The sequence below is a fragment of the Carlito syrichta genome, unplaced genomic scaffold (genome assembly GCF_000164805.1).
Source record: "Carlito syrichta isolate Samal-C Ts95f unplaced genomic scaffold, Tarsius_syrichta-2.0.1 Scaffold305684, whole genome shotgun sequence".
Classification (NCBI taxonomy): domain Eukaryota; kingdom Metazoa; phylum Chordata; class Mammalia; order Primates; family Tarsiidae; genus Carlito; species Carlito syrichta.
The window spans coordinates 327,295-351,480 of NW_007249780.1; the positions used below are offsets into that span (position 1 = coordinate 327,295).

At 55.2% G+C, this 24,186-nt stretch overlaps 1 protein-coding gene across 1 annotated transcript in view; it reads right to left on the bottom strand.

Moving 5' to 3' along the window:
• The window catches only part of FAIM2 (Fas apoptotic inhibitory molecule 2), a 31,674-nt gene extending 7,499 nt beyond the window's left edge, over positions 1-24,175 (bottom strand). Inside the window, exons 1-11 of the mRNA XM_008062268.2 lie at positions 23,961-24,175; positions 20,813-21,008; positions 17,984-18,087; positions 17,386-17,450; positions 16,917-16,970; positions 10,919-10,969; positions 10,563-10,602; positions 9,721-9,758; positions 9,097-9,184; positions 8,719-8,814; positions 6,733-6,786 (exon numbers count right to left, since the gene is read on the bottom strand). Of these exons, the coding sequence (XP_008060459.1) occupies positions 6,733-6,786; positions 8,719-8,814; positions 9,097-9,184; positions 9,721-9,758; positions 10,563-10,602; positions 10,919-10,969; positions 16,917-16,970; positions 17,386-17,450; positions 17,984-18,087; positions 20,813-21,008; positions 23,961-23,975 (801 nt within the window). The 5' untranslated portion in view covers positions 23,976-24,175. The remainder of the gene's footprint in view (positions 1-6,732; positions 6,787-8,718; positions 8,815-9,096; positions 9,185-9,720; positions 9,759-10,562; positions 10,603-10,918; positions 10,970-16,916; positions 16,971-17,385; positions 17,451-17,983; positions 18,088-20,812; positions 21,009-23,960) is intronic.
• Positions 24,176-24,186: the final 11 nt, after the last annotated feature.

A 24,186-nucleotide genomic window follows, 5' to 3' on the forward strand; every position in this document is an offset into this window, starting at 1 on the left:
TGGCCAGCTGGAGAGCCCCTCTCCACTCAACACACCCCCTGGCCCTGCCAACAGAGCCTCTTCCTGATCTGCTTTGGAGAGCAGCGTCCTGGATATGACAGCAGTGTTTCCTCCCCACCCTGCCCCACCCCACACGCAGCTGTAGATACCCCTCTGTCTGCTCCCTACTGGGGCTCTGAGTCACCCCTCCCTCAGACTCCTACCTGCAGTTGGGAGGGCTTTCCCCACTGCCTGTCGGGTTGTCAAGACCTGGCTAGTTGTGAGCAGGGCAGCAGGGCGTTGGCTCTGAGGACTAGCGCCTCAGGAGGTGAGATGGGCGAGGCCTGGGAGGGGGACTGCACACTTTCCCCTGAAGGAGCCATTACCTGTCAGTCCACCACCTTCCCACCCTCAGAGGAATTCACTCGACTTCCAGATGGCTCAGGTGAGGCCTCAAGTGAGGTGTCAGGGCTGTTTAAGTGGCAGAGGGTGGGTGACAGAACACAGAAGGTTCTCACGGGCACTTCCAGGCTCATGTAAGCCACTGAGACAGAAGAGCCTCTAAACTCTGAATGAAACAAAGATGAGTCTAAAATAAAATCATAGCCCGGTCTTGGATTTGTGTAGCCATTTGTACTTTTGCAAGTGTTTTCCTAATTAGGGAACATATATCAGTCCCCACTAGAAAAGCAGGGAAAGGCTGGGGAGGGGGGAGACTGGAGTATTTTTCTTAAATTCCTCAGATGCTGTGGGTCTAGCTTAGGCCAGTCGTGGTGGAGGGGGTGGACACAGATTTTCTGTCTGGATGAAAGTAACTGCGGAAGCCTAGCCTTAGGGGTGACAAGTTGAGAAGGCCTCTCTGGGTGTCCCACTGTGGAGGTAGTTGATCTGGAGGCTTTTTCGGGGCCTCTATTTTCCTACCTGTGAAGTGGACAGGGAGATAGAGCGGAAAGAATGCCGGGCAGAGTCAGGAGGGTAGGCCTGTTAACACTGAGTCAGCTGTGTGTGTGTGTGTGTGTGTGTGTGTGTGTGTGTGTGTGTGTACGTGCTGTCTCTGGGCCTCAGCACATGCTCCCTGAGGTCAGTCCTTGCTGGCTCTGAGGGCATGGGCTCGGCCCTCCTTTTCTTCCAGAGACTGAGTTCAGATGGCTGTGTGTCCCTTCAGGGTCAGGGGTCACCACCCAGAGCTGGAGGCCAGCACCCCACAAAGCATCTTCCTATCTGAGCTTCACCCATCCAAATGCCATCAGGCCTGCAGCATCCGGGCCTGACCACACACAGTCTCGCTGCCACCCGGCCCTGACCCTGGGACACTGCAGTAGCCTCCTAACTGGTCTCCCAGCCTCCAGCTTATCCACTTAGCTTCTCACTAATCTTCCTTAAAGTGTGATGACTTTGATGTTTCTTATCAGCTGTCAGTGTCTCCCCAGGTCCCCAAACTGGCCAGGCTGGGCAAGGAGAAGAGCTCTGGTCCCACTGGGTCCATCACTTAATTTCTAAAGTCCTGTTCCTCGTTTCGTCCCTAAGTCTCTAGGACTTGGCTTCCCGATTTAGGTGGCTGAGAGACCTCCGCTTCCCCAAGGAGGGACCGACTGAGATGGGGCAACCTGCCCAGAGATTCATGGGCCCTGAAGGTTGACCCACAGCTGGAAACCAGCTGGCCAGGCCCCTGCCCCCTACCTCATCTCCTGCCCCAGTCCCACGACCTGCTCATCACCCCAGCCCAGCCCAACCCTCATGCTCCCTGTCTGACTTTCCTCAAGTTTCTACGATAAAGCACCCACAGAGAGGACACTAGAGGGAAGAGGAGAACTCAGCCTCTCCAGGGCCAGTTCCTTTCAGCTGACTCACCCACTTCTACTGGCATTTGGGTCCCAGCATCCAATGGGGGGCGGGTATGGGGTAGGAGTGAGGCCAGAAACCCAAGGCTTCCTAAGAATGTACCAGGAGGGGCCTATTCCTCAAGGCTAGACCAGAGCTCTAAGGGCCTCGGCTCCCTAACCCTTAAGTTACAGCCCCATCCAGGTGGGTGACCCTGGCCTCAAAGATGGCAGAATCTCAGGGAAGGCACTGAAGTTTCTAGAAGAGAAAAAGCCCCAGATTCTCACAGCCCTTCCAAAGCCCAGGCTGGCGGGAGTTGGGAGGAAGGGTCCCAGTCCCACTGGAGGCCTGGGGCCTCCTCTGACACTTCTCTTTATTTTCATACATCCTCTTTGACAGCAGAGGGCGGGGATGGCTGAGTGCAGTCTGCAACCCTTGCACAGCTGCAGTGCTGGCGGTGCCCTCTGCATTGTGCTGAGAATTCCCCAAAGGCTCTGGAGGGAGAGGACAGAATGTGGGGGAGGGGGAGTCACAATGAAGCCACAAAATTTTTCTGAGTTGGGGCTAAGGGCAGGCACCAGGACTTGAGTTAGGGAGCTGGGCCTCTGAGAGTCTCTGTCCACCTGAAACTAAGAGGAGGGCAGGGGACTCTGTTCAGCGGTCCCTCCCAAAGTTCCTCTGTCCCGTGGGACTCAGAGGAGCTGTCTTCCTTCCTGTGACCCAGATGAGTGAGGGTAGGGGATGGAGTTGGGGCATTCATGCCCCCCCATTCCCCATGCTCTCAGCCATTGTTTATATAACTTACAGGATGATCTAACAAGGCCTTTTGGTGTGTTGCTCTCCAAGAGGTAATTGGTCCTCTTGTGACTCACAGGGCAGTGCTTCATTCAACATGCTGCCTGGACTTTCTTTGCCCTGATCTGACCGCACTTCGAACCTCTGTGGGCCTGACCTGCCCCTGGGCCGCATCTTCCAGACATCCATTTGTGCCGTAGACATCTCCTAGGTACCTACTGTGTGCCAGGCCCTGTTCTGGGTGCTGGGGTTGCAACAACCTGGACAGAAATCCCTGCCCTTAAGGAACTTAAATTCTGCTGGAGGGAGACAAGCACTGAGCAGCAGATCAGAAACATATATGTTGTGTCCGAGGATGAGACGTGCTACAGAGAGAAATAAAGCAAAGAAGTAGGGGTGGCAATGTGTATGCACCCAGGTACACAGGATGGTAAAGAAACAAGCACTTGAAGTGGAGGAGAGAGGGCTGTGAGTGGATCCCAGAGAAGATGAGGCAATCACAGCTACAGAATCCCTGGGTTTGGAGTGAGCCTACAGCAAGGAAACCAGTGTGGCTGCAGCAGAAGGGCCCAGGAGAGGTCACAGAAGGCCTGCAGGGAAGCGAGTGCTGAACGCCCAGCACAGGAATGATGTGACCTAACTCACTCTAGCTGCTGTGCTGGGCATAGACCATGGGGCCAGCAGGGGTAACCTATAAGAGGCCATCATGACTATCCAGGCCAGAGGTGACAGTGACTCAGGCCAGGGAGTAGCCATGAAGGTGGGGACAAGTGGTCAGATTCTAGGTAGGTGGTGAGGCCCCAGGATGGGCTCTTGGGCCTGATGTGGGGGTTGAGAAGAGGGGAGGGGTCAAAGAGGTCACCAAGGCATTTGTCCTGAGTGACTAGAAGATGGGGATGATTTTGGGAGAAACAGGCATCTGGGGTAAGAGTAGGAGATTGGGATTTTGGGCATGTTAAGTTTGAGGTGCCTATTAGACTTCCACATGGAGACATTGACTAGGCAATTGGAAATTCTAGTCTGGAATTCAAGAGAGAGAATTCATTCCATGCTAGAGATATAAATTTTAGAGTCATCAGCATAAAACCTGGCATTTAAAGCATTGAGAAGCCCTGAGACTCCTGAAGGAGCAGGGAAGAAAGGGAGGGTGGAGGCCCCCAGCAGTAGGATCAGACAGGCTGGAGACAGACCAGGGGAGGGTAGTGGCCTGGAGATGCTTCTGCGAGGAAGGAAGGAACCATTGCATCAAATGCGGCTGAGAGGCGAGCAAGATGAGGACTGAGACTTGATCCCAGATTTAGCAACATGGAGCCCATTGGTGATCTGGGTGAGAGAACGCTTGAGAGAGTTAAGAGAGAGTTAAGAGAGCGAGAGGAGAGGAGGTGTGAGGAGAGATGGGAAGGAAGAGAGATGGAGGAGACAGGCTGGGCAAATGAGAGCAGATTCTTCTTACAAGGCGTTTTGCTATATGTGGGGGGCAGAGAATGGGGCAGGAGCCGGGGAGAGGCGGGCCAAGAGTGGGGATTATTTTCAGATGGGAGAAATTCCAGCATGTTCCTATGCTGATGGGACTAACCCAGTAGAGAGGGCAAGACTGATGATGATGAGAGAGACAGAGAAAGAGAGAGAGAATTGCTGGGGAGACCTCCCCGGTCTCTCCCCAACTCCAAGCCTACAGAAGTTGTCCTCTTTAGCTGGGCATGGTGGCTCAAGCCTGTAATCTCAGCACTTTGGGAGGCAGGGGCAAGAGGATTGCCTGAGCCCACGGGTTCGTGACCAGCCTGGGCAATTTGGTGAGACTCCATCTCTACAATAATTTAAAAATTAGCCGGGCGTGGTGGCTCATGCCCATAGTTCCAGCTACTTGGAAGGCTAAGGCAGAAGGATCGCATGAGCCCAGCAGGTCAAGGCTGTGGTGGCCATGAGTGTGCCACTGCACTCCAGCCTGGGCCACAGAGTGAGACTCCGACTCAAAAAAAAAAAAAGTTGTCCACTTTGAGGGGGACTGCAAGGGCACTGGAAACAGCACCAGGTTGGACACAGGACACCTAGGTCTTGGTCCTAAATCGGTCCCCTACTGGCTGAAAGACTCTATGCCCTGTGCCAGCCCCCTAATGGCCAGGGCTTCAGGTGTGGACAGCAAGTTCTTCCAGCATGAGTGCTGCCTCCCAAGAGACGTGGAGATCCCAAGAGATAACAGTGTGAATGTACTTTGTAAAATGCAAAGGGTAGAATGGTTGGTGAGGATTCTTTTTATTATTCTAGTGACACTAGGGATTATTAGACAAACTTAAGGGATTACTGTTCAACCAGCCTGACTTGTACACACAGCACAGCACCCACACATGGCTCGTACACTTGCTGTGACTCCATTCCCATGAAGCCCAGTGAACTCCCGACCCCCTGTGGATACCTCCCAACTTCCTGAGCCCATTAGCTTTGACTGGACCCCTCTTCTGCCCCGGCAAATATTACCCTCTGAGGTCTCTAGACGCTGCTACCTAGGCTCACTCTTCCTTCCCTCCTAGCCCTACTCCCCACCCCATCCTTCTAAGCTTTTCTTTAGAAAGTATTGCCTAGAGGGAAGAGCACTGGCCCAGGAGCCAGAAGAAGTGAGTGTCTTAGTGTGACCAACCATCTCAGTTTGCCAGGGATTTAAAGATCCTCCAAGAAGTGGAACATCCATTACCAAATCTGGGAAGTCCTAGGTAGACTGGGATATGTCGGCATCGGTCTTGACCAGCCAAGGCCATACTTAATTGATTTGCCATTATCTTGCCAGGAAACCTTGGACAAATCACTTAACTCCCCTGGAATTCAGTTTTCTCTGTAAGAAAAGAGCTTAGAGCTCACTAGGTCCCTTTTTAGCCCCTTCCAGCCCTCAGGTTCTAAGCCTGGAGGTCATTTATTCATTCCCAGTATTTTCTGGGTGCTGCTGGGTGCCATGCTCTGTGCTCGTCTTGTGGACCGGGGGTCTAGGCACGCCGCACAGCACCTCACACATAGTAGGTGCTCGGCAAAGACCTGTGGTAGACGAATGAATGAATCCACCACACCCCCACTCCTGCCTTGATGCTTATCCAACTCCCCCAATGCATTTGATCACAGTTCTGACCCCACTGGCTCCCCATCTCAGCTCCCCAGCCTCTCACTCACAAGCCTCTGGCACCTGTGACTAGGCCCGGAACTCTGGCCACTAAGCTGAGCTGAACGTTCCAAGGAGGGAGAGGAGAGTCTGGTCACTGCTTCTGTTGACAATGAATGTTTACTCTGAATGCCTTCCCAAGAGGATGTCACCAAGCTTGCCCACCTGGGTGGATCCAGGACCCCCACCACATTCAAGTGCTTGGAGCCCACCTAGGCAAAAGGCCTGTGTTGGGCTGCTCCAGGCAGATGTCTGTCCCTGTCACATCCTGTGTCTTGGGCATCAGCTTCCAACCACTCCTCACCTAGCCTCATACGCTGAGTGGGACTCTGGAGCCAGGCAATCCCGGTTCCCATTGGTCCTAATTCCTAGGATGCTATGTGACCTTGAGTGTGTTATTTGATATCTCTGAGTTTCAGTTTCCTCATTTGAATTTAATAACAGTAAAACCCATCATATAGACATATGGTGAGGATTAAACGCACATGGAGAGCTTGCTGGGGGAAAGCAAATGCTCAGTGATGATTGGCTATTATTGTTATAACTGTGTTCATCATCAACACTTTCAGTTTGGTGAGAACAGCAAAGACCGAGCTCAGTTTAACTGTGTGTCTCTCACAGGGTACTTGGAATCTCCCTAGCTCCAGGAAGCCTTCCCAGATTACCCCTGGGAGAGCAACCACTAACTTGGTTCACATGACCAGGACTCCCCTGATCCACCACAAGTAGCACTGACCCTCCCCAGGAGGGTCCCCCAGAGGGTACCTCTTTCCAGCTCTGCCTCTGTCTACAGCTTTCGCCCTGTGGTTACAAACGCCCACCCCAGGTCAGCTGAACTGTCTTGGAAACCAGATCGAATTCCCTGAATGCAGCACTGAGCCTAGCTCAGGTTCCAGAGTGGGGAACTGTTAGAAAGACAGGGTAGTGGAGGGAAAGGAGGCCATGGTTGGAAAGTTGAGAAGGTGGTCCCAAGGGAGCCGGGCCGCACTCACCAATGTGAACACGCCTGCTCCCAACACTGCATAGATTGCGTGGAGCCAGGGTACCTGTAAGCAGAGGCAAGGTGGGCTTAGTGATGCCAAGAAGGGGCAGCAGGCAGAGGGGGAGGGAGAAGACTTGTCCAGAGGATGGAGGACATGGGAGAGCCCTCCCCAGTGCTCCCTAAGGAGCCCTAGGACCGAGTAGGGTCCTCGACTCTCTGTGAGCTTGGGATGGGTAAGGGGAACCCCAGGATAAGAGTGATGGTGGCAGGACTGGCAGAAGAGCCTCCAACCACCTGGTATTTGTTCCCTGGACACACAGTCCAGGCTCAAGCTGGACAAGGGTGACTCGTTGGTGAGTGCCTTGTCATCCTCTCAGTCTGGGCCTGCTCAAGGCCTCCCATCAGGTGCTCTTCCCTGTCTAGTATGGGGTCTATCTACTTCTTTGTTGTTGTTGTTTTTTTTTGAGTTGGAGTCTCACTCTGTCACCCAGACTGGAGTGCAGTGGCCGCTCCCGGCCACCGCAGCCTCGACCTGCTGGGCTCCAGCAATCTTTCCGCCTCAGCCTTCCAGTAGCTGGAACTACAGGCGCGCGCTACCACACCCGGCTAATTTTTGATTTATTGTAGAGATGAGGTCTCGCCAAGTTGCCCAAGCAGGTCTCGAACCTGCGGGCTCAGGCAATCCACTCACCTCGGCCTCCCAAAGTGCTGAGATTACAGGCTGAGCCACCGAGCCCAGCTTATTCCTTTGTTGGAGAGCTCTTGGCTCTGCTTTGGGGACCAGGTGCTCAGGCAGAGGGGGACAAAGACTTGAACTTAGGGTGTGGTGGGGGGCATGGGGAGCCATTCAGCTGTGCATTATGGGCTTGCCTTAGCGGCTGGAACAATACCCTCCACCTCCATTGCTCCTGGGTCCCCTCCCCACCCCATCTCAAGGGCACCCAGCTGTGTGTGGAAACTCCGCAAGAGGTGCCACACTGGCCAAGCCCTCTGTGGGGCCCTCCCCCAGAAGATTCCTGGAAACAAGGTGCCCATCAGCCAGACCTGGGTCAATAAAGTGTTCTTTGAAGTGCGTGGCCCCTTCCTGCAACCCTTCCCTCTTTCTAGATACACACAGTGCCCCCAGGCCAGCTCCGGCCCCTCCCTTCGTCAACAGGATCCTGGGAAGAGCCAAGGAAATGCCAGAACCAATCCTGATGTCCTGGACTGGGCGCCAACTGCCTCGAGCTGCGGCTTGGCAGGATGGAGGTGGGGGGGGGGAATTCTGCTAGAAATGTAGGGGAAGAAAAGGGGGCACCGTGTACCAAATGTGGCTGTGGGGGGTAGAGGAGTGAGGGGTATAAGCGCTGGGCCCTCAGGAGGGGGTTCCCAGGAGTCTGACCTCAGAGCCCTCCTGTAGTGTCCCCAGCTGCCTCGTTCTCCACAGACAATGGCCTGGGTGCCCACAGAGTCCCATCTGGATTCCCCGGGGCAAGCCGAATGCCTCCAAATGAACTAAGATTCGGCCACCAGCCTGTGGGTGCTCTAATGGGTTGGTATGCTCCGAGCCCCACTGCCCCACCTCCCACCTGTCTGGCCAGCCAGATTCTGCCTCTTCGGCCTTGGCGGGTCCCCCAGAGGCCCCAGAAGACCCTTCCTCAAAGTCCTTCTGGTTTTGGTGGGCCCTGAGAAGCCCTGGTGCTCTCTTCCCTGCCTGGGGTTTAAATGCTCCACCCCTCCCCTTGGCCTCACCGCCACCCTGCAAAGGAGGATGGGAAAGGTGAAGCCGGATGTGGTTCACGGAGCCAGGCAGGCACCTGGGCTGCCAAGAAAAGTGTCCTTGTTTGCTTACACTGCCAACACGCCCGGGGCAGGTGCCAGAAGGGGCCGGACAGGATAGCAGGCTGTGGGGCTTGGCTCCTAGCCTTCCCTGGAGGGTGTAGGAGGGAACAGCACCCTTGGGCCAATGGGCCCCCCTCCTTCCTCATGGGGCCTGCTCGGGGACCCAAAGACTCACATATTGGAAGGGCAGGAGGATGGCTAGGATGAGTCCGCTGAAGAAAAGAGTCATGAGCAACACGAAGAGCACACCCTGGCACGAGGTGAAGTCAAACTGTGGGGACAGGACAGGATCAGCTGCCAGGCCCCTTGGGCACACACAGAGTGGCCTGACCTTTCTGGGGGCCCGAGCTACAGCCTGAGCTCACACAGCAGTCTCACACTTACCCCCAGACCCTGGCATTCCTCTCCTCCCCGCAAGTGGCTTCCCCAGACACATCTCACCCCCACTTTACCGCTTCCCAGCCCTGGGTCCAAGCTTGGAACCCCTCACCCATCTGCCTTCCCCTGCTTGGCCTCAGGACGGGTGTCCCTGCCCACAGGCCCCAGAGCTGACCTTGGTCTGGAAGCTGAAGATGGTGACTGAGAGGCAGACAAAGGCCGTGATACCCAGGCACAGCAGCACAGATGTGGTGTTGTAGTAACTGAGGACCGTCAGGCCGAGAAATCAGTTCGAGGCAGGCCAGCGGGTCTCCCCCAGCCCTCCTCATAGGCTCACCCTCTTCTGTCAGGACCTGATCTCAGGACCTGTGGCACCAACCTTATGCCCTTTCCTGGGTTCCCCCGACACCTCTCAGCCTTTCTGCCGGCCCCTTACAACAGACTTAAGACTCAAAATCATGGTAAAAGGATCTTGACCAGGTGGGATGGGAGTGGAGAAGGATTTGGGCTGTGTCTGGAGGAGGTTTACAAGTAACTGAGGATCATGAGTCTAGGGACTTGTAAGCTGCAACTTGAGAGAAGTCACCTTGCTCCCATCATCCCCCGCCCCCTAAGCCACCTGGCCAGGTCCTGGGGTTACCATCCACTGTCCACCGCCCAGAGAGGGGTGCAAGCCAAAGGGCTCCTGCCTGTTTGAGTCCCCTCCCCCATCCAAATGCTCTCAGAGAGGACAGTGCGATTGGTCCTGGGTTCCAAGTCTGGCCTACTGCCCTCCTCTCATTCCACCTGTTGCCTTTACCTGGACAGCATCCCAGTGAGGTAGGCCATGGACAGGGTCTGAAAGGAGAAGCAGGGTGAAGGAATGCTCCGGAACTCAGACTTGGGGCCCAGGTATCTCAAGGTCCTACCCTTGTGTGTACCTTTCAACTCTGAATCTGCTTCACTTTAGGCCTGGCTAAGGAATGTCCCCAAGGCAAGCCCTGAGATCCTGTGGCAACTGCCCCTTTCTTTGTCTACAGTCCTGCTCCCGCATTCTGAGACCCCCCTCCTCACTCTTCTTTATTCATTCATAGCCCTAGGATGCTCCAGACAAACCCCTTAAAAACAAAATCACTGGCCAGGCTCGGTGGCTCAGCCTGTAATCCCGCGTCTTGGGAGGTTGAGATGAGTGGATTGCCTGAGCCCGCGGGTTCGAGACCTGCCTAGGCAACTTGGTGAGACCGCATCTCTACAATAAAATTTCAAAAAATTAGCTGGGCATGGTGACTCATGCCTTTGGCTCCAGCTACAGGGAAGGATCGTCTGAGCCCAGCAGGTCGAAGCTGTGGTGGCCATGAGAGTGCCATTGCACTCCAGCCTGGGCGACAGAGTGAGACTATGACTCAAGAAAAAAAAAAGGGAGGAAAAAAGTCACCATCAAAAAAGACACCAGATGGAGAGTGGAGGGAGACGGAGCCCATGCAGAAAGAGAGGGTGGAGTGTCTTTGAGGAAGAAGTAGAGTGAAAACACCCCCGCCCCCCACCCCTGCCAAGGACCTCACATTGGACAGCCCAGTCCAGACTTCCTGGCCCTCGATGCCCACCATTCCTCCATCCCCCTGGGAATGACATCTGTCCCCAGCCCACCCTCAGATCACTTACAAAGACAGTCAGGAGAATCAGGTTCCAGGGGAAATGCCTCCTGCAAAGCAAGTCACAGAGTTCAGGGGTGGGGAGGTAAGTGGCTGCAGACTGGGTCACCTTCGCCTACCCCCAGCCATACTCTTTGGAGCTTCTTCCTTCAACCACATCTCTCTGTGTCCATATGCCCATACGACCTCTCCCTAGCTCAGAGGTGCCAAGTAAAGAAGGGAGGGGCAGGGTTGCTCAGCAGAGGCCCAGAGAGGCATGGGGGTCCTCTTAGGGTTGCACAGCACAGTGGGGGCAGGCAGGGCTGGGGCCAGAACTTTCAAGATATTGCTCGAATACACAAGTTGCTCCTTCAGCCATTATCATACCTGGGTCCAGAACAGCAAGCCAGGGTCAGGTAGGTTGCAAAGAACACGGCACTATGAGAGACAGATGAACAGATGGGTAAGTCAGTCAGCCTTTCCTGAGCCCCTCCCCAATATGCTGCCCATCCCACTCTCCCTTATCCCTGCTCACAGGGCAGCCAGGCAGGATGGGAAGAGGGAGGCCACGGTCATCCTAGAACCTGGCAACAAGCATGGTGGTGGCCCAGTTCCAAAAGATAGGAAGGGGTATGGGATGAGCCTGTTTCTAGAAATAGTGCATCTTGGGTGTCATGGAACAGCAATTCCTGGCCACCCAATCCAAAGTGGTCTCCAGCCGGGTGCAGTGGCTCAGGTCTGTAATCCCAGTACTTTGGAAGGCTGAGGTGGGAGAATCACTTGAGGCTAGGAGTTCGAGACCAAAGTGGCCTCCCCAGACATTATCTTATTACCTTAACGGTATTTTCTACATGCTAGGCTGAGTTTTAAGTGTTTCACAAATACCAACTCAGGTAATCCTCATGTCTTCCAGTCTGTTTATAGCTGGGACATGGTGAGGTCAGGCAACTTGCCCAAGGCCATTCAGCTACCAGGATGCAGGAGCAGGGTTAGAACCCAGGCACTCTGGTTCTAGAGTCTCTGCTTACAACCACTAACCTACACTGCCCCATTCAGGCCTCCTCAGCCCTTACCATGATCTGGAACGACCTTGCTCATTACTTTTTGTTGGGCTAGCCTGCTAGATTGTAAACTCAGCAAGGGCAGGGCCCTTGTCTCTCCCGCCAGCGCCTGGCACAAGCAGGAAGTGGCACCCGTGGGATGAATTTCTGGATCAGGTGGCCATGTCCACCTGAAAATAATTGGGGATGGAGAAGTTTCTGGAGACTAGTGGAGGCAGAGGCCGGTCTAGAAGGTGGGAGATGAGAGTTGAAGACCCAGGGGTAGGGCATGCCCACACCTACCTAAGTGAGTGTCACCACCAACGTGTGGTCTCCAACCCCCAATGGGCCTTCAAAAGGGCACTGCCAACCTTTCCCATCTCCTGCCTCGACTCTGTCACCTGTCCTCCAAAGCAGCAATTCCCAATGTCCTCCTCCATCTGCAAACCTCCCAGGCACCTCACTCTCCTGCCCAGTGTGGTCTCCACTCACCACGCCCTCTTCTCCATATCCCCCGCCCAGCAAATGCCACCTCAGCCCCACCCAATGAGAGCTGGCTTTGCCATATCATGATGACCTTATTGAGACTTGTCAGTCCTTATCTTACCAGACTTCTCAATGTGATCCTGCCACTGTTTACCTGGTTGCACATGACAACACTCCTGGGTCCCCTCCCCCTCCCTCGCCACCCTTCTCTGTCTCCCCCAGCCTGGCTCCTTCAAGGCAGAGTCTTCTCAGGCTCTTATTCCTGCACACTCTCCCTAGGTGGGCTCACCCGTCCACGTGACTCACACGCCCAAGGTTCTGGTCTGTATTTTCCTCCTCAACCCAGACTTGCATATCCAGCTGCCTATTCAGAAATGAGTTATTCTCCACAGGCTAGAAGTGAAATCTCCATCTTCCCTGCTCATCTCCTGCATCCCTGCAGCAGAACATGGCATGTGCCCTCCAAGTCACCAACCAGAGACCTCGGCATCATCCCTGCCTTTCACTCTGCCACACACAATTAATCATCCAGACTTGTTGATCCTCCTACCCAGAGGCTTCCTAAGTCTACCCTCTTTCCTCTAACCCTACTACACCACTGAGGTCAGGTCACCTCTCTCTCTGGCCTAGATGGAGTGCATCTGGTCCTCTAGCCTGCACCCCTGCCGTCCACCCCAGGTGACAGACAGATCCGATCACATGACTCCCTGTATGAAATCCCCAAAGACCTGGGAATGCCTGGGACGACTGCCATCCCCCACCTCCACTCTGCCCCTCTCATCACAACCTGCTCTGCACCCCCGAAATGTGCCTGCCAGACCCTGATCCTGCTGGAAAGGACTGATGGATAAGGACACACCTGAGGCCTGGATCAGGGGGCTGCTTGTGCACCATGGATATAGCTCAACTGAGGCCTGCACCCCTACACCCTACGGGCCAGCTCCCCTGACTCTCCACCAGGGTGTAGCATCTGGGGGCTACACACATCAGTGACATATTCATTTTGTATTCCCACCCTCTCGCTAGGAGCCTGGCACAAATGCAAGCAAAAAATAATAATAATAAAAAGGGGATGCAGAGGTTGCGACAAGCCTCTTGGATTTGGTGAGTAGGACTCCGCCACCTCAGCCCTTTCCTATCTGTCAGTTCTCAAATAATGAGGGACTCTTGTCACAGTGACTGGGAGTTCTGCTGGTATTGGTGCCAGGCCCTGGGCTGCCACACATCCTGCTCCATGTGGGACAGGAGAGCCATCCTGCCCCACTTGAGAAACACTCGGCACCTGCTCTCTTTCATTCTCACTTGAGTCATTGGTCAGTCACTTGAGCACTAATGATAATAATGATACCCTTGTCTGTGTGTATCCTGGGTGTGGGTCCTGTCTCCCTGGCCAGAGTGGAAGCTTCCTGAGGGCAAATGTCCGGTCTCCTTTTCTCTCTGGTCTATAGCTCCTCAACCCTCAAGACAATGGGTCCAGAGAAAGAGCAGAGAGACCGAAGACCCAGGGACGTCAGTGCAGCACTTGAGCCTGACACCCGCAGTCATGCTCCAGCTTTACCACTACGATTGCATAACTTTGGACAACAGCCAAGTCTCAGTTTCCTCCTTTGCAAAATAGGAATCCTGGTACCAACTCACTGAACTGCTGGGAGGACCGATGAGAGAATGTGGTTCAGGCATTTAGCACAGGGCTGGGCACAGGGGAAGGACCCCCCCCCTCCCCCCGCATGGGAGCTGTCGTTATCATTAGAAGCTGACTGATGGAGGGCTTCCTGGAAAAGCCCACCTCCACCCCAGCTCTGGTCTCACACGTCTCCTCTTCTCCTGGCTTCTCCCAGCCGCCAGCCTCCCACTGCCGCAGACACAGTGGCTCAGTGGGAGTAATCAGACAATAAGGCGAGAATCCACAGAGGGAGGTGACTGAGGGCCTTGAGAAACCTGGGGCTGAAGGGGGGGAGTGGTGAGGCATCCCAAGGGGCAGAGAATGAGTCACAGAAGTGAAAGAGACTGATTTACGAGTCAGAGCCTGAGCCCCAGGGCCTGGGCAGGAACCACAGTCTGTTTACAGAGTGTCAGGACAGGGGAGTGAGGCTCAGGTGCAGGCCAACGTCCAAACTCCGTCTTCTCCCCCAGTTCATTCTGCTTTAGGACAAGGGAGGCAGCAGAGCACAGAGGCTGAGTGCATGGGTTTCACTTGGATTCCTGCCCTGGCTATACTGCTCTGAGCCTCAGTGTCCTCATCTGTAAAATAGGGTTAATAATAGTATCTGCCTGATAGGGTTATTGAAAGGATCAAATAAAAAATATATGTACCATGCTCAGTACAGTGTCCCAGACACAGAACAAGGGCTGCTTGAGTCTTATTGTTATGATTGACATTCTAAAAGGAAGAGACTAGGACGGAGCCCCCAGGAGCATTTGGGGTGTTGTAGGAGGTGAGACCTACTGGGACTCAGACACGAGGCTGACTCAGAGGGCATAATGAGGGCGGGGAGGGGGCAGGGCAGGGCAGAAACCCAGGCAGGCTTTCTGGAGGAAAAAGACAGCATCCTGGTGGTGGAACTCAGAAGCACTTTTCACACTCTGTGACACCCCGTGGAAAGCACACAGTGCACGCCCACTTCCCACTTCTCTCCACCCGTACCCACCCTGAGCCTGAGAGAACATCCCTGTCTTCTGCCTGGAAATGTTGAGGAGGAGGAGACTCTCGAGGGGAATCTCACCATTCAGAGGTCAGATTCTCAAGTTCTGCCCTCCCAATGCTCTCATCTCCCCACCGCCCAATGGAGCGGACTCTTCCCTCACTTCCTGAGCCTGCTCATTCCTGGTTGTCTCCCTGCCACCCTCGCCTAAGGGCACGACCTGGTTGTGGGTGGTACCAGACCTTCCCCCAGAAGGCTCAGAAAGGGGCCTCAGGCTCCATTCCCGAGTTCTCAGTTGGGGGGGGTTTGAGGCTGCCAGGCAGTGCTGACGTGCCGGAAGCCATGCCAACCTGCTGTGTGGGCTGGCCCAGGTAGTAGTCCCTGGTGTCTTATTAGCTTTACCATACACAGCCTCTCAGTTCCCCAAGCCACATGCCTCCTTGTCTGGTTTGCCGACAGGCCCTCTATCCTGTGCCCTGGGAAAGGCTCTGCGTGTGAATGTCTCCTCCCCTGAAATCCCCCACTGGAAGAGCCAGCCCTGCTCCTCTGAGGCACCTCCGAGGCCAGGATGGGTCTCCTTCCGGTCAGCCTTGGGCTGGCTTGTGCTAACTCTAGGTCCAACTCGGAGACTGCTCTGCACCCGGGGTGGTCCAGGGGCCTTTGGGCTGAGCCCACCTCCCCAACAGCTCCCTATCCAGGAGGCCTGGGACAGCCGTGCTGTGCAAGCTCCTTGGTCAGGCTGTCAGAGTCGGCCCCATAAGGCCCCGCTGTTCTCTGAGATGTCTCAGAATTCCCAGACACAGAGCCTTCCAGCTCTCTACCCGTCTAGGCCTAATCTACCAAATGTAGTACGTGCGCTCTCACACCCAGGCTTTTGCTTAAGCCACGTCTCTCCTGGGAACGCCATCCCCAGTCCTCCTGGCCCACCCTCAGAAGTCCATCCCGATACAAGTCTCATGCTCTGGTGTGCTAAGCTCACTCCTTCCCTCTCCCACCTCTGAACACTGCCTCTTCCTAGTTATCTGGTACCACCTGCTACCGTTCCCTGCGGGGGCCACCTCCCCTGCAGCCCCAGAATGGGCTGGGTTCGCAATGACTGCTGAGGGAGATTATGGTCAGAGCAGTTCTGCTCTGAGCCTTGGGGTGGTTCTGGCTTGGAATGTTCCAGAATGGCCCCATTCCCCAGAAAGGAGGGTCAGAATCACCTACACCTTCACACCTCTTCTCCTGAGTTACCTGCCATGTTCCTTAAAGAACACAGGACAGGCAGGAGCCCAGTGGCTTGAGGGCTGAAGAGAGCCAGGCCAGGCAGAGGATTCAGAGCACAAGCCTTAACCTGAATCCTGAGTTTGAACCTCAGCTCTGCCACTGATGAGCTGTGTGACCTTGGGCAAATTGCTCAATTTCTCTGAACCTTAGTTTTCTGGAGTAATCATACCCAGGAGATTTGAGGACCAAATGCCATACATCAGGCTCACAGAACAACGCCTAGCCCTTATTAGGCACTCTTTAAGTGGTAGCTATTATTAATATTTTGTAAGCACTAATAACAACAGCGTTAATAAGAGTAGCAACGCCGGGCTCGGTGGCTCAGCCTGTAATCCCACGCCTTTGGGAGGCTGAGGTGAGTGGATTGCCTGAGCCCGCGGGTTCGAGACCCGCCTGGGCAGCGAGACCTCATCTCTACAATAAATCAAAAAATCAGCCGGGCGTGGTAGCGCATGCCTGTAATTCCAGCTACTCGGAAGGCTGAGGCGGAAGGATCGCCGGAGCCCAGCAGGTAGAGGCTGCGGTGGCCGGGAGCGGCCACTGCACTCCAGTCTGGGCAACAGAGTGAGACTCCAACTCAAAAAAAAAAAAGAGTAGCAACATTATCATTAGTATGGGCCAAGATGTTCCAGCCCCCCTTCCTCTTAGGGTCAAGGTCTGGGTCTCCTCCAGCCACGGCCCCCGCCCCACCCTTCCCAACTTGTGTAGGCACCAGAACCTGCCCCCATCTCCTCTCTGCCCCGTCAGATCTAAACACCCAGAAAGGTCCTTCTGACCATGCTCTGAAGCCAGCTGAAGAGGGCAGGGCTGGAGGGGATCTGTGAGAACAGTCCCAGTTGGGTAGGGGAAGCCATGGGCTTGGACTCTGTCAACAGAGACACAGAGTATCCCTCTTCCTGCCACTGGGCCTCTGCTGGCAAGGGGACTGGGAGACTATGGAATACTCACTAGGATGCCCAGTACCAGCCTGGGTTGGCCTGGACATAGTCCTTAACGGGGTCACTGCAGAAAAGAGAGGGAGAGAGAGTTAGGATTTACCCCAGGTCTCTACTTCTGGCTCGGTATCTGCATCTGCCCCTCACCGTTCACAGGACTAGAAAGAAAGGAGGAGAAACCAGCCCCTGGAGGTTGGGGATTCCCAGCCCACAGTCCCAGGCTGGCACCTGCAGGTGCCTGGGTGTGCAGCTAGAGGATCAGAGGGGAATGCCTGACACACAGACACCCGCAGTCCCAGAAGGCACTCCAGGGCCACCCCCACCACACACACACACTGGACGCCTGTGCCCTCTCTAAGGTCCTGCCTGGCATGAGAAGTCCATGGCCCTGCAGAGATCTCTCCAAGAGAAGTCTGGGTTCCCTGGCTCTGGACCTGGCCACGGCCACCCCCGGAAGTTGCTTGTTCACCCTGCAAACTCACCAGAAGGTAAAGAGAGCCACAACACCCAAGGTCACCAGCAGCTGGATCAGCAGGATGGTATAAACCTGGGGGTAGGAGGGGAGTTCTGCTCAGTTTGGGGAGCCCTGCTAGAGGCCAGGTGGGCTTGGGCCTCCAGCAAGGCTCGGGAGATGTCAGCTCCTCGTGACTCAGTCGACATTCCAGATCTGTATCCTGTGCACCTTCCTTTTTAGAGGTCACTGAAGTGGACCCAGGACAAGGCAGAGAAAAGGCAAAGATGCTTAAGGGCCCAGACCCACAGGAGAAGGAGCCTCACAGCATCGGAGAGAAGAGATGTGTGCTTGGGTGAAGCAGGGGGACTAGGGTGGTTTACCCCAGGTCTCCACATCTGGTTCAATGTCTGCATCTGTCCTTCACAGTTCACAGAACCAGAGAGAAAGAAGGAGAAATGCAGCCCCTGCGGGGGGGGGGAGTCCCAGCCAATTTTCAGCAGGTGCTGTCAACTGGGATCCCAGGAGGGAAGAGGTTGGCTTCTGCAGGCAGAGGGCTGCACCAGGGGTCTCTCTATCCACCCCATCCCCTGACTCCTAGTCCCAGAGAGCAGGAGAGAGGCAGTTACCTTTCTGATGAAGATTCGGCGAACTTTCTGGTCGTCCCAACTGAAGGTGGTGAAGAGCTCATGGTCTCCGGTGGGGAAGCCATTGTCATAGCTGGAGCTGCTGCCTGGGTGACGGGAGGAAGGCATGAGGGGTTCCCATGCACACGGATACGGCCCCTGAAGGACACCTGCTCAGAGCTGCCTTTTTGTCAACCTGGCTCTCTGGACCCTGAAGTCTTTCTCTCTAGTCCCATTACAGAACACCCCACTCCAGCCCATCCCAGCTCACCCCCTGGATCTTTCTTCCTGGTCACTTATTGTTTTTTTCTGCTTTAGGTGCTAGGAATGAGCTGTCATCTACCGTCTCTTCCCTTCCACCTCAGCTGGGGCTCCCTGGGGGCCAAGCTCTGACATCCAACACGGCCTCTCCATCCTGTGCCCTCCCGCCCCCCTTCCTGGACACTCTGGCTCCCTTGTCACCAAGGATCACAGGGGACAACCACTTTCTCTGGGTCACCCGGCATATCCCAGGGTTGAAGGTCCTGACCCTGGCTTGTTCTGAGACCCCTGGGGTGGGAACTGGTTGGATGCGGTGGACTTGCAGGTGTCCCAGCTGGAAACCAGAGCTGGGGGGGCAGAAGCTGGAGGGGAAGAAAAGCCAGGGCAAGGCAAGAAGTAGGATGGGGGTGAAGATGACAGTGCCGGGCCCAGTTCCAGAACTCAGAAGAACAAGGCTTCCTCAGTCCAAAGGATCCACAGGCAGATCTCTCTCCTAGGACTGACCAGCTGTGTGACCTTGAGCAAGTCCCAGGCTTCTCTGAGCCTTTTCTGGTATGGGTCAGTGATACCTACCTCACGGGGACCAAACGAGATAAAAATGAAAGCCAGTGCCTGGTGGGGACCACCCTGCCCTGCCCTCCCCCTTGTGCCCTTCATTAGGGCGATTTCCAAGTCTTCAAATGTGCCCGCTCTGTTCCCTTTCCCAGTCCCCACCAGGCCTCCAACCCTGGCAACAACCTCCATCTTAGTCTTTCAAAGTTGACCATGGCCCTGCCCTGCTTTGATCTCTTCAGTGGCTCCCCATTGCCCTTCACTCAAATTCAAGTTCCTTAACACAGCCTCCATGGCCTCCACGAGTGGGGCTCTCCAGCCTCACTGTACATTCCTTCCTCCCACTTTTCTTGACCTGAGTGTACTTTTCCAGTCATGTGCACTTGCCTTTAGGGTCCTGCACATTCTATTCTTTCTGCCTTTAAGCATTCATTTCCCCCACCTCTTCACCAGGCCAACTCATGCTTATCCTCCAGGACTCAATGTGGATACCCCTTCCTCCAGGAAGCCTTCCCTGAATGTCAAGCAGGCTAGATGAGGTGTCCAGGCCTCTATCACTGCATCTGTGCCACTGCATGGTAGTTATCCATGTACTCGTCTACACAGTCAGTTCTCTGAGACCACAGATCCTAGCAGTTCTTGCAAATCAAGGCATCCCCCGAAAGAAGCTCAGAGTCAGACACTGTGCCTGGCACACACTTGTAAACATGTCACATGCTGAATGAAAGGAGTGACTATCTTCCTGCTCCGACAGTTCCTTGGAAAACATTCTTTAAGGCAGCCGGTCCTAACAATCAAGATATGGGAACTAGGGAAGGAGGAGAGAGGTGGGCCCATCGCAGACCTGAGGCCTAGAGATCCCCAGCCTCTTATCTTTCACTTCTCCCACACATTCTGTCTACATGCCCTGCCAAAACCCAAATAGCCAGGCCACGGAGGGGCAGAAAGAAGAGGGAAGGCCGTCCTGAAGGTGCCCAGGGCAGTGTGGATACCCCTTCCTCTGGGCAGTGAGGGGCCCCACAAACACCAGACCTTCATTGACCTTCCAGTAGGTCACAGCAGGGTGAGTCTTTGGGGTTCTGTATGCAGGGGGTTTGTGCTGGGAGGTATGGGCCATGGTGGCCACTCCCTGTGAGCAGAGGCTCCGTCTGGGGCATTGTCCCTGAGAGCCCTTCTAGAATTCTGCTGGGGGCCGGTGATTGAGTGAAAGAGGGGGCGGGGCTGGTGGGGAGGCTGATAGGGCTGGATTTCCCCCCTTGTTTGTGGGAAGCTGTATATTCCCAGCCCTGACGTGAAGCGCTTACAGGCTGCTCACTCCAACTCCAGAGATCCCGCCGCCTGGGATTCCTGGGCTGCAAGGAGCTGGCATCAGCCTGGGGAATGTGCCTGTGAATTACGCCCTGCTTTGAGGAACACTGAGGCTGGTGCCCACATACCCTCCCCACAGGCTCTGCAACGGCTTGGGAAAGGAAAGAGAAAGGAGAGGGATCAGTGAGGCAGGTCCCCAGGTCCTTACTCCCCAACGATCCTGAGACCTCCATGGGAAACTGTCCCCACTAAGGTTTTAGCTCAGTCAGTATATAAGCCCTCGTTCATGGGGGGCCAGGCCTAGCAGAGTCTGTGGCCAAAGATAGCCTCATACTGCCGCATCCTCATCCTGAGTCCACTCTGACCTCCCCACAGCCCCTTCTCTGTACCTCTTTCTTCTAGGAGACCTTTCTAGACTAGTCCCTGGGTTTTCTTCCCCAGCTGTCCCCTCCTTCTGTCCTAGCACAGTGACATGAAAAAAATCCCCTCTCCCCTATCCAAGAGCACTCTGACAGTCAGCATTATAGCTGTCTCTCTCCTTTCATGGCATCCTCTTTGACCCACCCTCAGAACAAATCCTAAGCCTTTGACAACATAGTCTCATACAATCACACAGTGCATCTCTTTCCAGGCATCGTCCTCCTACCCAGGTTTTCCATCTGGGCCCACCACTCCCCCTGATGCTTCCGCCTCAGGAGCTGAGATACTTACTGGGGTCCACATAGGCCCAGCTTGGGTGGAGAGGCACAGCCGTGGGGGCTGGGGGAAATGCCCCTGCCTTCAGCCCCTCCCCAGAGGTGGCCTCCTCATAGGAGGGTGGGGCCGAGGGCACTGCTGGAGCCTCCTTCTTCTCACCGTTTGCCTGCTGCTGGCCCTCAGTCCCGGGGGCCTTGTTAGCCACGGAGAGCTGTGGAATAGAGGCAGAGAGAGCCAGTCACCAGGGAAAGGGAGCCCTCCGGCTCCTCCTCACCAGCCCTTCCATTCCGGAAACCTCCATGGGTCCTTTCTTGTGTGCACCAGAAAGGACAGGAGTGCAGTCAAGAGTCTCCCTATTTTATGGATGAGGAGACTGAGCTCCAGGAGAATCAGGGCCAGCCAGGGGCACACAGTGGAGCTGGAGTAAGAACTGAGGGAGGAGAAAATTCTCAAGAAAATGCACACCATTGGCTATCACTGTCCCTGGGGCAGGGATGGGGCCTCTCTGGTTCCAGTATCTCCCTGGGGTCCAGGGAGGGGTCTGGCACATGGTAGACCTTCAAGAACATTCTTGAGTGAAAGGTTCTCTCAATCTTTCTATCTCTTGCTAGTTGTACTTTGACCCTTGTTTTAAAATGAGGGAACTGCACGTGCCTGTAGTTCCAGCTACTCGGAAGGCTGAGGTGGAAGGATCGCTGGAGTCCAGCAGGTCGAGGCTGCAGTGGCCGGGAGCGGCCACTGCACTCCAGTCTGGGTGACAGAGTGAGACTCCAACTCAAAAATAAACAAATAAATAAATAAAATGAGGGAACTGAGGATGGGAGAGGAAGAGAGAATCCTCCAAGATCACAGGGCTACATATGGCCCACTGGGCAATAGGGCCTAGGCACTGTCCACGGGGACTGGCCTCCTGCTGCTGGGCTATAAATGATGCGAGTAACGTGGAGACAGGGGAGAGACTGGCCATAGAAGAGAAGAGGAGAGGGAGAAAAAAGAGCCGGGTGCTGTGGCTCATGCCTGTAATCCTAGGAAATTAGAAGGCGGAGGTGAGAGGATTACCTGAGCTCAGGGGTTCGAGACCAGCCTGAGCAACACGGTGAGACCTTAGCTCTAAAATAAATAAATACATAAATAAACAAATAAGCCAGTCATGGTGGTGCATGCCTGTGGTTCCAGCTACTTGGAAGGCTGAGGCGGAAGGATCACCGGAGCCCAGCAGGTTGAGGCTGTGGTGGCCTTGAGTGTGCCACTGCACTCCAGTCTAGGGACAGAGCGAGATTTTGATTCAAAAAAAAAAAAAAAAAAAAAAAAAACAACCGCAAGAGACCTGCAGGGTGGAGGAGGGGCGAGAGACCCCAGCTACCGGTCCTGCTCTGGTCTCATCTTGTTGGAACCTCAGCCTTGCCCCCAGACTGGAACAGAATCACAGAATGACCCGTGGAAGGCATTCATTTGAGTCCCTTCCTTCATTGGATGGAAAAGGAGACTGAGGCTCAGAGGGAAACGTGTCCATGGCAGGTTGAAAACTCAAGTCCATTTACACTCAGGCCCCCTCCTCCCTCACATCCTGTGCATGGGTTTAGCTGTGGTGAGAGGACATCGGCTGGGAGGGCCCAGATGATGCAGCCAGAGAAGGAAAGACTGGGGTGGAGGGGGTGGTGTGAAAACTGAAACAGCAACAAAAGGCTGGACCTCAGCAAATGGGATTTAGGCCTACTTCCCAAATGACTGTGTAGACCAGGGGGACTGCCAAGGAAGGCTGTTGTCCCTTCTTTGCAGGGAAATCTAGTGGAGCGGGCTGCAGACGGGCTCGCACCAGAGGATTTCTGGTTCCTGTCCAGGCCCGAGGACCACTGAACTGGAGGAGTCTTGTCCATCCCCCAGGAAGCCTGTGGGCAAGGCGGGGGCAGGGGTCAGAGGAGGCGGAGGCAGCACATTCACCCCCAGAAGGAAGCAACGTCAGCAAAGTGGCTGGAGGAGGTGGGTGGAAGGAGAGTCTCAGCAGAGGGAGAGGGTTTCATGAACAGTCCCCAGGCCGCCTGGCGCAGGGACTAGGAGCCCAGGCCTGTGGAAATGCCATCCTCCCTCTTCCCAACTCCTTCATCACCCAGGTCAGAAGGATCACACGCAGCAGAGTCCACCTCAGCCCCCCCCCTGCCATAGCATCCCCCAGAGCCTCCTGGGCCCTAGCCCCCACCCCTCCACACACGCATATGGCATTCCCAAGTGAGGTCTGACCAATGGCAGCAGGTAGAATCACCGAATGACATCATTTAAGGCCCAAGGAGCTCAAAAACAGGGAGAGGAGGGCTTGAGGGCCCAGGGAAGGATGCCATTGGTTCTGAGGCTCATCTGAGAGAGAAGAAGGGGGAGTATAGGGGAGGTCCTTCTCTTGTTTTCTCTTCCCAATCCTTAGCACCCCCAAACAGAGGGCCAGAGGACCCCCCCCTTGCCCCAGGCCCTAGTGGTTGTATAATTCCACAGGCAATTGATGTTACATAAGCCTACTAGGCCAGCCAAGTCTCTGCCCCACCTCCTCCCCTGCAATTCAGGCCTAAAACGGGAAAAAAAGAGATGCTTTATCCCATCCCATCCAGTCCCAATGCCCCGACAAAACCAAGACAGAAATGAGCGCATCCCGATGCAGGGTTGCCATAGTAACTCCCAACCATGGAGATGTATCCAGACATTCAGATGCTGAATGGCAGTGAGTTGGTGGGGAGGGGGGGTGAGGGGGGATGTTTCTGTGGACGGTGTAAAAGATGAGCATTAAGTGGTTGGGTTTGAGATTGGAGGGTTGGGCCGGAGGGGCATGCCTGATAGGCACTGCCCCTCAGGGCTCCCCCGGCAAACACATACACGCACATGCATACAACCATACCCAGGGTGACTCCTTAAGAGGGCCTGGGCATCTGTGAGGAGGCTGGTGATGCCAAATCGTGGGGTGGAAGGGAGACAGGGAGGCCAGGCGAGCCTGCAACCCGCAAGAGGTCCCGGTCCGTGCCTGGAAATGGGCCCTTTGGTTCTCTGCAGCAAGGACCACAGAGGGCCTTCCCACTAGAGCCAGGAGAGGATGCTTCTGGTGGTCCAGGGAGCTTGCTTAGGATGACGGGGAGGTGGGGCGGAGGATGGAGGATGGTGCAGGCGGGGGAGATGCCGGTACCTTTCCCTGGGTCATGGTGCCGTCTCTCGGGGAACGGGTCCCTGAGGCAGGGGCGGCCGCTTGGGTCACCGCAGCCTGTCTGCGTCTCTTCCTTCCTCCGCGTGGGTTCTAGCAACATCCACTGCAGCCGGGCCAGGCGGACTGGAGCGTACCATCCGTGCGGCGTTGGGGGGGCGGGGGGACCGGGCCTGGGAGGATGCTGCGAAGGACGCTGCGGATTCGCGAG